The 13,803-nt window shown below is 40.2% G+C and overlaps 1 protein-coding gene across 4 annotated transcripts in view; it reads right to left on the bottom strand.

The window, feature by feature from the left end:
• The window catches only part of RAPGEF4 (Rap guanine nucleotide exchange factor 4), a 290,524-nt gene that overhangs the window by 214,750 nt on the left and 61,971 nt on the right, over positions 1 to 13,803 (bottom strand). For 3 of the 4 annotated variants that reach the window (XM_043577056.1, XM_043577057.1, XM_043577058.1), the window contains one exon: positions 7,578 to 7,724. In XM_043577056.1, coding sequence (XP_043432991.1) covers positions 7,578 to 7,724 — 147 coding nt within the window. Of the gene's footprint in view, positions 1 to 569; positions 925 to 7,577; positions 7,725 to 13,803 lie in introns of those variants that run through there. The other variant, XM_043577061.1, reaches the window with a different exon arrangement.

Here is a 13,803-nt window from a genome sequence, read left to right as displayed (position 1 = left end):
ACAGTGAAATCATAGCTTGCAGAGCTGGTCTGACTTCAAGTCATCAATAATGTAATAGAGTTCCCATAAACACTAAGGACTTCATATAGTCTGAGAGCGGCAGGCAAGATACCTACTGGGCGTCCAGGGGATGAAATACCATCACTCTCAATCCGTTTCCTTGCCCCAAATTTATTTTTAATATATGCCATTCAAGCATGTCACCAGATAAATACATACAACATTTAATATTAATGTGATAAATGTAACTGGCTAGTTCTGAACAACTGTCTTTGTTTATCTTCTGTAAACATATTTAAGATCTCAGGCTAAACAAACACATCCTTCACAATCAAAAAGATGAACCGTCACTCCCCCCTCCACACACACACACACACACACACACACACACACACACATCACAAATAAAGATGAAATCAAATTATGTCAGTCCTATTGTACATATTTAGGTCTGGTGGAACATAATTAGAAAAGCCAGAGATGCTTCAGAGTATAATTCTTCAAACCAAAATGCAAACTGTGACATACAATATTTTCCCACTAAAGAATAAAAAAAGATACATTCTGACCTTGTAGAGCATATGTCCTTCTTTTTCTGTCACTCAAAGTTCCCAGACATCCAGTGAATATCTGTCCTTTATTTGGACAACAAAATACACCTTCATGGCCGATAATTCCCTGTTTGTATCTATTAGTGTTCAGAGGATGTCAGTCCACAGAGAGAAACCCGGCGCTGGTCGTTCTCCAGAAAAGCTCAGGCAGCCGAAGGCAATAGGAAAAGACTTCCTGTATACATATATATGTGTATATATTTAACTGTAGTTACCTCCCAGTAACTTCACTCCCTTCCTTTCTGGATTTGAATCATTCCACACTCCATGGAAAAGCTCGAGGACAGAGGAGTAAGACCCTGGCGCAGACATAAGGTCCAAGTCATTGGAGGCTTCCGCTTGGTTTAAAAGAATCACAACTGTGAGGAGAGTCAAGAGAACCAGCCAACAGGATGTGTGTGGCTGGAGTTCCTGGCATGAAATCCTGACTTTCATGTTTATTTTTGGATGTATTTTTCTTAGCCCTTTGATGCAAATTTCTGGCCTGGGAAGTAACACTACAGTACAAGCTCCAAAGTTGCCAAAAGTAAGCACAGACTCCCGACTTGGGAGAAATCAGGCCCCTTGGCTCTCGGTTCCAGCTAGTCCTCAGATGAGGGTGTGGGTTCCTGTGCATTAACAGATAGGCATCCCTGTCTGAGGATGGGTCGTGCAGTCTTGCCTCACTGCTCAGGGCCACTAAATACTTACCTGAAATACCAGCCTATGTTGAAAGCCTCCCATTAAAGTACATGCAAAACAACTTGAAATTGTTTGCATGCTAAAAAAAAAAAAAAAAAGAAAAGAAAAAAGAAAAAAGAAATTGTTTGCATGCTAAACATAGTAATAAAACCATCCAAAGGATTTCTAAGATTTTTATGTTCTGATATTCTGTTTTAAGTATTTGGCTTTAATTTTTCTGACAGCCCAAGACAGGAACATCAAGTCCATTCAAGCAGGGGCAGATGCCTCTGAGAAGTATATTATTCTGATAAGGTTTTTAAAGCGCATCAGCAAAGACTAAGCTGCTGTTATTTCAATAATTCCTATTCTCATAGTGGCTTGAAAGATTATTAATGGGAAAGGACTCTTTCTACCTGCATAGTCCAAGACAGGCAGTAAATGGAAATAGCTAAAAAGCTTTTCAGGCCCACAACTGCCAACGTATCTGATAGAATCTAGAAATAATACACTCTGAAAACCAGGGAATAGAGACAGATATAAAAATATTCCTTCGACAATATTCATTACTCTTAGAAATATTCCTGTTTACAAATTCTATTCTTTTCCTAAGATAGAAACATGCACCTATTTCTTTGTTTTACCATTCAGTTTTGTATCTCATAAAGCATGAAATGGATTTTCAGTTACTTAACAATATTTGCTGAGGCCACAGACACATTTGGGGAATAAACTGTCCCATAACAATCATTACATCAGAGCAATGGTTCTCTGTGACATGGGATCCCTCAGTTAGAATAAATTCACAAAATGCGCCAAGAAGTTTCTGGGTAACAATTACAGCCAAGAAATCAATTTTATTGTGGCATGGGTCAGACTATAAATTTAAAATACTGCTTTTATTTTTAGACTCTGTAGTTTTATTGCTGTCTTTAAATTTCAAATGACTTATTCATAGACACATATTGTTATGTTGAACATTTTCAAACATGGCTCACAGTGAAGGAAAGCTTTTGGCCAGATGATGTCCATGCAACTGAAACACAGCTAAACAGGAGGTGGCACACAAGTTCAAGGACCTCTCAATAGTGTCTGTTACGAATCTGATCAAGAATCTACTTCTCTGAACACACTGGACTCACCTCCTCATCCAACTTCATGTATTGGGAATAGTCTATGTAGAGATGTCAATACATGCTACAAAGCTGAAAGCATCTTCATACAGATATACCATTAGATGGAAAGTCAACAAGAAAACAAAACAAACAAAAAAACAAAAAAACCCAAAAACTCTTGTTGTAGTCATTTGTAACCATTGGAAGCCTTCTTATCCTATATGTGCTGCAAAGAAATTCAGGGAATTGGACAGTAAATCAGTTCTTCATTTAGTCCAAGAGCCACCAGCAGTCACACAATCTTGGATCAAATATTAATAACTGGCTTAAAACTCCCAAGTCTACACTTAACTACTCTGCCATTTAACTTCACGGAGGGTACGCAATGCCACAAGTGGCACAAAGTTTAAATTTATGGTTGTCTCAAGCATTGAACGTGACATTCCAAGACTTTTCAATTATTTTCCTTCTGAATGAGATTCAGAAACAGAACTATCTCCTCTCCTCTTCCTTCTCTCCCTCCATCACCTATATACTGCTGAAAAATGAGATGTTTTATACTGTGGTTCACATATTTTATTGAGTTTTAATATCACAGAAGCGTGAGAGGAGGGATGCATTATCAACCAACTCTGAATAAATTTACCATATTCACTTAAGAAAACATGACCTAGTTTTAAGACGGAGCAACCCAATGTTCTCAAATCTGACCATAAATTAGCAACTGAAACATGGAAGAACAGGGAAGAAAATAGTTTTCATTAGGAAAGACGCAGGATGCAAAGAAAAGCATCAAGATGCTACCTCTGTTATATCTTGGGGAATACTTTTTCTGATTTATTGGTTATTGAATAATGCTCTGGCTACATTTATGGGAATCACTTTTTTAAATACTCTAGGTGTTACCAGCTTGACTTACAACATAATAGACAATATAAAGCAAGAAGTATCCGGGATGAAATTGAATAGGATTTCAAAATCTCACATGTAGGTCTCTGAGTGTGTTCTCTTCCTGCAGAGAGCTGAGGAAACTTGCCTTTGGTCAGGAAAGGAAGCAGGATTCCCTAGCTTTGTGTTGCCATTAAAGTCCCAAGTGTAAGATTTAAAATAGACTATTTGCTCAGCCTGTTAAAGAGCTACTTTTAGACTGTGCTACCTGGTAGTGGTTACAGATTGTAACTTTCAGAGTGAGAAGAAATAACTCAGAATCCTGGTTTTATCTTTTGTCCCCTTTAAGTGACAAGGGCATACGTAGATAAGGAGACAAAGCTAATCAAGGGGGTACTTGACATGCAATGGGCCCAGGATGACATTCTTCAAAAGTAATTAGTCAAATGAGATGAGCATGCAAATTTAGACCCATGATTCAGCTTACCTAGTTTTTACTATCCCTATCCTGTAGCCCAACACTGAGTTACTTACCTTGCCAACAAGAGAGGCACTATTATCCAGCTTACCTTTCTGCTGCCTTCTTCCTGCCACCTTACAGTTCGATGAGGCTCCTACCTGAATCCTTCCCTACATAATGCTTTCCTTTTAATGCTTGGCTTGCAGATCTCACTCAGATTTCAGCTGACAGTATGAGTTTGGGTTTTAATTTTGCTAATGGGTATTATTTACTAGAGTAATAGATGGCTGAGTTATAAACTCCATTATCTAACATAAACAAGGAATAGGTATTCTGAATATCAGATATTTTGCTAGCAGATTAGTGCCATATGTGTCCTCAATGGATCCCTCAAATTCAAATAGAAATAACACTTAATTATAATGATTTTTATACTCTGAAATACTATTACGACTTGGTAGCTTATTTTCTGTGTTCTCCAAGTAAAACAGAAGTCCTCCTGGAGAGAGGGAGCTCTGTCAGTCTTGTTTGCTGCTGCATCTATACCTGATAGGAGACACTCAATGAGTATTTGTTAAAAAACGAATGGTAGAGGGGCACCTGGGTGGCTCAGTCGGTTAAGCGTCCCACTTCAGCTCAGGTCATGATCTCACAGTCTGTGAGTTTAGGTCCTGCATCGGGCTCTGTGCTGACAGCTCAGAGCCTGGAGCCTTCAGATTCTGTGTCTTCCTCTCTCTCTGCCCCTCCCCCACTCATGCGCTGTCTCTCCATCTCTCAAAAATAAATAAATGTTGAAAAAAAATTTAAAAAACGAATGGTAAAATAAACAAGTCAATCTTTTTTATTTAGAAAGTAATTTGGGGGCGCCTGGGTGGCGCAGTCGGTTGAGCGTCCGACTTCAGCCAGGTCACGATCTCGCGGTACGTGGGTTCGAGCCCCGCGTCAGGCTCTGGGCTGATGGCTCGGAGCCTGGAGCCTGTTTCCGATTCTGTGTCTCCCTCTCTCTCTCTGCCCCTCCCCCGTTCATGCTCTGTCTCTCTCTGTCCCAAAAATAAATAAACTTTGAAAAAAAAATTAAAAAAAAAAAAGTAATTTGGAATTTTACAATTTCTTAGGATTATCATGTACTATATATATATATGCACAATTGTGCCCATTAATAAAGTTCTGATTAACATGCATTGGTAGATGATGGAGTTTCTTGCATTTCCATTTTAGCCTGTTAAAATGCTGATTGAGCATGTAATTTGCACTCTGAACTTAGTTACGTGAACAGGCAAATAAAATGAAGTATGCGACTAATCTCTTACTCCCTATGAGGTTCCAGTCCCCCACCTGTAAAATAAGAAGTCAGACAAAAACTCTGTCCATTCTTTTCAGCTCAATTAAGTCACTGGCAGGGAACATCAGAAATCTGCACTGAGGTTACACTTTAAGGGTTGGATCCACTGAGCTGCAGAATCATGTGGCAAGGTTGGGGATACCAAAGCCACCCTCAATATCAATACCCCCATTTAATAATTTTCCTTTAAGGGAAATATCTGTGGAAAATAGTACTAAAATGTACTCAACTGAAGTCTACCGACACACTCAAACTAATAACACTAATGCATCACCGATAGTAAAGCCTCCAGACATGATGAACTTCCTGATGTACTTATTATCACCTTTGAAGCTTTCTGGACAAAAATGTTTGATCTGATCTAATCAAGCTTTTAGCTCTAACTTCCTTTTATAGAAAACCCTGGAACAGGGGTACAAAAAGATACCATGAGAAAATAATCAAACAAATATTGAATTTGGGAGAAACTAACCCAGCCTTTTTAACAAGCCAATGCCATGGAAAGGATGAGAGAGACAGAGAGAGGAAAGAAGGGAGAGAGGGAGGGTGGAAGGGAGAGGGGGAGAGAACGGGAGAGAGAGAGGACGAGTGGGGGGGGAGAGAGAGAGGGACAGAGACTCAGATACAACAATCAAATGTAAGACGTGGTTCTTTATTTGAACCTGGTTTGAAATATAACAGATATGAAAGATATTTGTTGAATATTTATTTATGGGTATTTATGGGGAAATCTGAGCCGCGGACTGGATATTAGATATTAGGATGTTATCTTTAGTACTGTAAGTGAAATAATGGTATTATGGGTATGTGGCAGGATATTCTATTTTTCTTAGGATTATGCTGAATATTTATGATGAAATGTCATAATGTCTATCATTTACATTAAAGTGGTTCAGCAAAAAAAAAAAAAAAAAAGACAAGATGGAGCAAATATGGCTACATGTCAGCAACTGCCAAACTAAGTGGGGGTGTACGGGTGTTCACTGTATTATCCTTTCTGGTTTTCTGTATGTTTGAAAATTTTCCTAGTAATAATAAGTTTTTCAAAAATGTTCACAGGTAGCTACTTCTCAGGAACTTCCTTCACAGTACTGAGGGCTCCTAATTAAAATAAAATTTTAAATATTTCCACAAACTATCCTCGATGAGCAACTTGAAAAAGTCATAACAGACAAAAGCAGTTATAATGACATACATCACAGGTGGAAATCATTTTTGTTCTTAAGCCAGTTTTCCAAATTTTCTTTTTTGGAAAAGACTTGTTCAGTTTACCTTTTAAAAATGAAAGATCCAAAAAAAAAAAAAATGGCTTATTTGCCTCAAGCTTGGTCCCTTTTAATTGACAGAAAACCTCTCCACACACACCTCATGCAAACCTACTTCAGCTTTGCCTTCCTAAAACTAGCTTTTGTCTCTGAACTTTACAGAGCAGTTGGAGCTCTTTAATATTTTCTAAGAGGAACATTTCAAACAAGCAACCCCGCAATTTATTCACTACTGCCAAGAATAAAAGTAACAGGTTTTACCACCAAGGCCTTCCAAGGCTTTGCAGGACTTTTAAGGCAAAGCATCACTCATTCACCTGCAGGTTTGCTCCCTTAATGCATCTGTCATTTGTTTGGCTCTGGAGGAAACTATTTGATTACACAAAATTCTTTTAAGATCAAGTTTAAAATCTTAGCCACACCGGGACAAGTTGCAAAGCCTGCCAGCTCGATGGGTTAACACTTGGACATACTGAGCCAAAGACAAAGATAAGGAACAACCACAGGTTAAAATCAGAAGCTTGCAGAACTGAAAAGGAATGAGCGTAAAAGATGCAAGGTTTAGCTGGGCCTTTCTAAGTGCTCCATTTGCCATTACTACATATAAGATGATTTATTCCCCCTACTTCTTGCAAATGAGTGCAATACCCGAAGGGGCGCTGGTAAGCAGTGGTAAATGCAAAAGCCACCGGCACCGGTCGCATCCATCCACCGCTGTGCCACCAATGCATTCTGAAGTTGGCAAGTAACCAGACATCTTTATGTCCCTCATTTCCCATACCTTATTGCAGGGCACATCATTTTTAAAAGCATTTAAATGAAGCAGATGTTAACCCCATTCATTCCACTTTACCAGGAAACATGTCAATGATGATTTTTAAAATGCAAAAGAAAATGTCAAAGTATTTTGTTCCCTGGTTAAGAATACATCTGTGGAATAGGAAGGAGGAAATACATAAAACAGTCTATGGTCATTCAAGAAATAATTATAAGGTATGTCAAACTACAGAAAATTGAGCAAGCACTAAATTAAAAAAAAAAAGGCGGGGGTGGGGATGTCTTATGTCAAAATGGCTTTTTCACTCACTCATTTCAAAAACAAGTTCTGAAAATTAAATTCCATCTACCAGCTCGGAACAGAACACATTAAGGCTTGACTGTAATGCCATTATCCACGTGGCAGCTCCTTTTCTTTTCCGCAACTACGTTAATTGACAGAGAAGCCTTGGGGCTCACCTCCCATAGAGCCTTGAAGTCCTTCTGCTCGATGCGGAGCAGTTCACTGCTCTCCCTGGTAACGATGGTCGCATGGCGGGGTGTGTTGTCCAGAATGGACTCTCCAAAGGCTGTCCCAATTCCCAGGGTACAGATGGTCACTGCATCCTGAGAATCCCAAAAATCGGTCATGAGAAAACTAAACGTTTAATCGACATGGGTGAGCTGTCTTTTCTTTGAATTTAAGTTTAACTTATACACAGTAAAGCACGCGATTCAACTGCACAGTTCATCAAGTTTTGACAAATATATACACCTGCGTAATCATCACCAAAATCAAGACATAGAACATCCCTATCACCCCGAAATTCCCCTCATGCCCCTTTCCAATCAAGACCCTCCCTTCAGAGGTAATCAGTATTCTGATTTCTATCACCATAAAGGAGTTTTGCTGGTTTTAAAACTTCATGTAAAAGGAGTCAGACAATATGCTCTTTTTGGTGTCTGGCTTCTTTTGCTCCACATAATGTCTCTAAGATTCATCCACATTGTCTCATGGATCAGTAATTTTTTTTCCTTTTACTGACGAGTAATTCTCCATTGCATGGATATGTTACAATTTGCTTACCTATTGTTCTATTTGTGAACACTTGGACTGTTCTAGTTTAGGCAGATTATGAATAAAGCTGCTAGCAGTAACCTTCTTCAAGTCTTTTTGTGGACAGTATTATCTTTTTATATGACTACTATCTGCTTTAAGAAAAAAAGGAGGGAATCTTTTGAAAACGAACAGAGATTTTTACTGAGAAGGTTGCAGTTACAATATTTCAATAGGAAACTAGAATGGGGGTGCTTGTATGTCAGCCTGTCTTGAAGAGATGAGGAAACTGAGGGTCAGGGTAGTTGATTAACACGGCCCTAGTTCACACAAACAATAAGTAAGGCAGTCAGATTCTAACCACGGTTATCTGACTATAGATTCCGAGCCTTTTGTATCATGCTGCCTCCTGCAGCCACAATAGAGTAAAAACAGCATCAGATGAAGTGCAGCGTGGCCAGTTTATAAACTGCTGTGAATCAGTGATTTAAAAGTTTCTTAAGGTATACTAAAAAAGTAATTTCCAATCTGCATGCAACATTGGTGATAATATTTGCATTTAATCCTAACTAGTTTCAAATAATGCAATAGCCACTCAAAGCCACCTGGACATTAATTTTGCAGGGCATTATCAACTAACGGAGATACACAAGGGTAATCCTCTGAGTTAGAAAACAGTTTTCCTTTCATGCATTTAAGACACGATAATAAGCAAACGTTATTAAGATCAAGTTAGTGACTCTGTAATCACATTACTAAGACAAATGCCCATAAGAATCCAGTTCCTTGAACCATAGCAAATTGCTTCTGCCCAGATATTACCATATAAAATTGTGTTTAGGAAAATAAAATCAATAATATCTCAGAAAAGAATGAAAGATTGGGGGGAAATGTATGAATAGTTTGCTAATAAATTTTCTAGAGAGGCAGTTGCAGACAAATTCACTCAGAAAAATATCCCCAGAACCGAAATATCAATATTCAGCGAGTTAGGTATCTCTGAATAATTTTCAAACTCTAGTAAAAGCACAAGAGGGATTATGATGAATCACAGACTTCCATAAATTCTCTAGAATATCAGGTTGCCTTGAGAATCCTACTGGCCTACTTTATCATCTGCACCCTTTGGAAAGGCTTCTTTTGCCTAATTTGTACCTTCAGTGTAAAATTCTATTTTAAAGCTTGACAGGTATGGAACCATTAATATTACTCCTGCCACTGTTCACGTAGCTTAAATATCTAAGGTTATCCACAAAGTATAATGCAAAGGAACTATGACGATCTGTTATTTGTGAGCTAGTTGTAGATTTTTATGGATTATAAACAGTCTTCTCCTCTCTCACCTCCTATCCCTGGCTATGTAGTTTGTCACCAAGAGGTATACAAAGAAAGAGTAGGCTGTGAAAGTCACATGAGCCTGGCTTCTCGCTAGTGAACAGCTCTCGTGATGGACAAAGGATTGAAGGTATTCTCGGCTCTCCCCTGGAGAGTTTAACAATTACCCGAGCATTATACATCTCACCACATTAGTCCTGTTAGTGCTGCCAGTGCCCTGCCGGGTGCCAAGTGTCAAGACACATGTCTTGACCTCATGTGTCAAGACCTCTGCAAGGAGACGCACCCAGCCTCGGCCCTTTGATCATCTTGGCCCATTTCCAGTGTCCCTCACTCTCCCACCAGAACTGAACATGGAACCCATCCTTCCCACATTTCCTCCTTCATATGTGGTCTTCTTAAGTTTATTTTATTTCTTTTTTAATATATGAAATTTATTGTCAAACTGGTTTCCATACAACACCCAGTGCTCATCCCAACAGGTGCCCTCCTCAATACCCACCACCCACCCTCCCCTCCCTCCCACCCCCCATAAGCCCTCAGTTTGTTCTCAGTTTTTAAGAGTCTCTTATGCTTTGGCTCTCTCCCACTCTAACCTCTTTTTTTTTTTTTTCTTTCCCCTCCCCCATAGGTTCCTGTTAAGTTTCTCAGGATCCATATAAGAGTGAAACCATATGGTATCTGTCTTTCTCTGTATGGCTTATTTCACTTAGCATCACACTCTCCAGTTCCATCCACGTTGCTACAAAAGGCCATATTTCATTCTTTCTCATTGCCACGTAGTACTCCATTGTGTATATAAACCACAATTTCTTTATCCATTCATCAGTTGATGGACATTTAGGCTCTTTCCACAGTTTGTCTATTGTTGAGAGTGCTGCTATAAACATTGGAGTACAAGCGCCCCTATGCATCAGCACTCCTGTATCCCTTGGGTAAATTCCTAGAAATGCTATTGCTGGGTCATAGGGTAGGTCTATTTTTAACTTTTTGAGGAACCTCCACACTGTTTTCCAGAGTGGCTGTACCAGTTTGCATTACCACCAACAGTGCAAGAGGGTTCCCGTTTCTCCACATCCTCTCCAGCATCTATAGTCTCCTGATTTGTTCCTTTTGGCCACTCTGACTGGCATGAGGTGATATCTGAGTGTGGTTTTGATTTGTATTTCCCTGATGAGGAGCGATGTTGAGCATCTTTTCATGTGCCTGTTGGCCATCTGGATGTCTTCTTTTGGTCTTCTTAAGTTTAAAGACAGGGAGTCACAAACACAAGGCAGGATCTTAAAGTTAGGAGTAGAAAACCTCGTCTGGAAGGAGAATTGCTTCTAAGTTCAAACGTAGCTTTCAGCAGACTCACTATTTTTAGGACAAATGTACCTAGAAATCTGAATGGGTTTGGGAAGTATGGGTTGGGCACTGGGAAGAGATAGGTCCTGAGAAAAACATTTTCACTCTAAAGATTAATTACTATCTTTATAGTCCATGAATGTTATTTTCTGAATCCCAGACAGGGCCTTGCAATGTGCTTAGAAGAGAATTATCAAAAGAGAAATTTGCAATCTAATGTTCTCTCATTTAACAGAGCCAAGATAGGTTGCTGAATATGCACACTGAAACGTTGAATGAATGTAAGTCAATAAGGTGGGAGCCCTCTGACTTTGGTCCACACTAACATCTAACCAGATCCCTATGGTCAGAATTCCAACCTTGAACCCCTGCAGATAGGCTGAATGCATGCCTTTGGCTGGGGCTGTAAGTATCCATTTCTGAATGTAATATTACTATTTCTCTAAAGTTTACACATATTCTAGGGGCGCCTGGGTGGCTCAGCTCAGTTGGTTAAGCGTCCAACTTCGGCTCAGGTCATGATCTCAAGGTTCATGGGTGAGAGCCCCGCATCGGGCTCTGTACTGACAGCTTGGAGCCTGGAGTCTGCTTCGGATTCTGTGTCTCCTTCTCTCTTTGCCCCTCCCCATCTCAAAAATAAATTTAAATTTTTTAAATAAAAAAGTTTACACATACTCTAAAGATCTGCTCATGTCTCCATACATGTTCAATAGAGACTATTCAGATTATTTTATTTTCTGCTCATTCTCAGATTAATGTGCAGAAAGAAAATATTTATAGTGACACAGAGACTGAAGACACTGGTCAGCACCTGCTTAGGGAATATAAAATATTAACAGAAGAAATGTTCTATTTTGATAAGATGGCAATTTACTTTAAGGATTTCCAAATATGAAATGTAGATTTAAAACTCTGAGTGTCTTCAACATAGGAAGGTAGATTGAGCAGATGCTACTGGAGTCCTGCCGGACTCCTCCCTACTCTTCACCTCACCCCAACCCCAAAGTCATTGTAGTTTTTGGGACAGTTGCAATACACACGTGTGGCTTCCTCTCTCAGGCATCTGCATTGCTCCACCTGAGGGCAGAGTGCTGGGCACTCGATGCCTGCAAGAGGCAACCTCCACCAAAGAGGCATGAGAGGAGGAAGATAAATACCCGAGCTTCCTAACTCTACACGGTTCGTGGAGGATTGCCTGGAAGAGTGAGTTCAGTTGAAATCTTAACACACTTTTATTGGCTTTCCCTCCTTCCATGTCTCACTTTTCCACTTCCTTACAAGGCTTCCTGGGGTCATCTTCAAAAATAACCACTTACAGCTCAATCTTAGGCTCTAGGTGGAATTCCAGGGAAACCCAAAACAAGCAAGTGGGTTAGCCAAACATGGCTGTGAGTCCTATGTTACACTGAGACCTCCGGGGAGGCACAGGGCTGAACCGGCATTCCCAAAGGGACTTCTGTAAAAGGGGCAGAGACCAGCTTATCACTTACTGCTTTGCAGCAGACACACAGTAAGTGCAAGATCCCCTGGGTGACACAGGGAAAGACTTCCTCGTGTTATTAGTAAAGCATATTGGGTCTCTGACGCCAATTCTAGTATATAAGTAGGGGTCATGGGTGCTCAAAAAAGGAGTGACCTGTGGCATGTCACTGACATGTCATCTGGTTTCTTCCTCCAATCTCATGCAACTCTCTTTCACCTATCAGTCAACATGGTCACTCCTTCTCTTATCCTCTAAAACACTTAATAACCAACTTATCCTTAATGGTACACATTCTACAGTGCGTCAGCATGTACATGGATCTCCACGTGTGTGAGTGCACTAAGCCAGTATCTTGACTGTGATGCCTTATTTATTCCTCACAACAGTTAAATGAGATAATGCATTTAAACTGCTTCACACAGAGCCTGACTGAAAAGAAATGTTTAATAAATTGTGGGTATTCTTACTGATGGCAGTATTAGAACAATTCTGCAACATCATGGCTATTTCACAGGCTGAGGAAAATCAGTCCCAGAGATGTTCAGGAATTTGTCCAGGAGCATGGCTAGTGAGTAGGAGTTCAGATGAGAACTAGTAAGTCTAATCACCTCTGCATATACCTCTGCAATGATCATATGAGATGTTAAGTACCACTTGCCAAGGCTCAGTAGAAAAATCAATTAAAGTAATAATTAAACCCACACAGGTTTTTTCCTTCAGTCAGTCAATCTGTATTTTTATTTACATACATTTATCTATATATATTAAGTCCCAATCTCCAGGAAAATAGAAAACAGCACCGCTCCCTCTCTAACCCTCCTTTCATTACTGGGGTCCGCTTGGCCCTCATTGAGAGGGTCAAATCCATCCCAGACTAGGGCACCAACCTCTTAACTCATTAGGAGAAATGTAAGCAATCATTAGTTATTCCTACTCTGATCCTGTGCCCCAGTTGCTAACAACGGAGTTCCTACCTCAGTGGGAGAACGGAGTTACTGCCTTTCTTTCTGTGTCTTTGCCTTAATAACCTATCTGGTATCTTAATTCTTTTCAAAATGGCCGTCTAGTTCTGACAGCCCTCACCAGCATCCTTGCCATACACACATGTATGGCAACATCCTTCTCCAACATCCTTCTGTGGCCAGGCCTATTCGTCAGCCCACCTGGCTGCCCACTTCCATCACTGGGCCCACTTCCTGACTCCCTGCTGATCACCAAGTTATAGCCCATCATGTTACCATTAGTTAGACCTACCCCATCCTGCACTCTACTAACCTGGGGGCCGCGCTGCTCCAGTGTTCAGTCACGTTCCATGTCCTGCCCGGCATACCTGAACATGCCCTCTAGACAGCTCCTAGCTCCACCATAGACGGCCTCCAGTTTTCAGGCTCACCTCCTCTGCCCAGCTAAGCACCAACTGAAGTCGTGAACATTATCTTGGCACAGTATGTATTTCAGTGGCATAGGCAGGGTCTGGTTATCTC

This window comes from Prionailurus bengalensis, chromosome C1 (genome assembly GCF_016509475.1).
Source record: "Prionailurus bengalensis isolate Pbe53 chromosome C1, Fcat_Pben_1.1_paternal_pri, whole genome shotgun sequence".
NCBI lineage: Eukaryota > Metazoa > Chordata > Mammalia > Carnivora > Felidae > Prionailurus > Prionailurus bengalensis.
The sequence above is the reverse complement of the archived record's forward strand: the minus strand, read 5'-3'. Positions and strand labels throughout refer to the sequence as shown.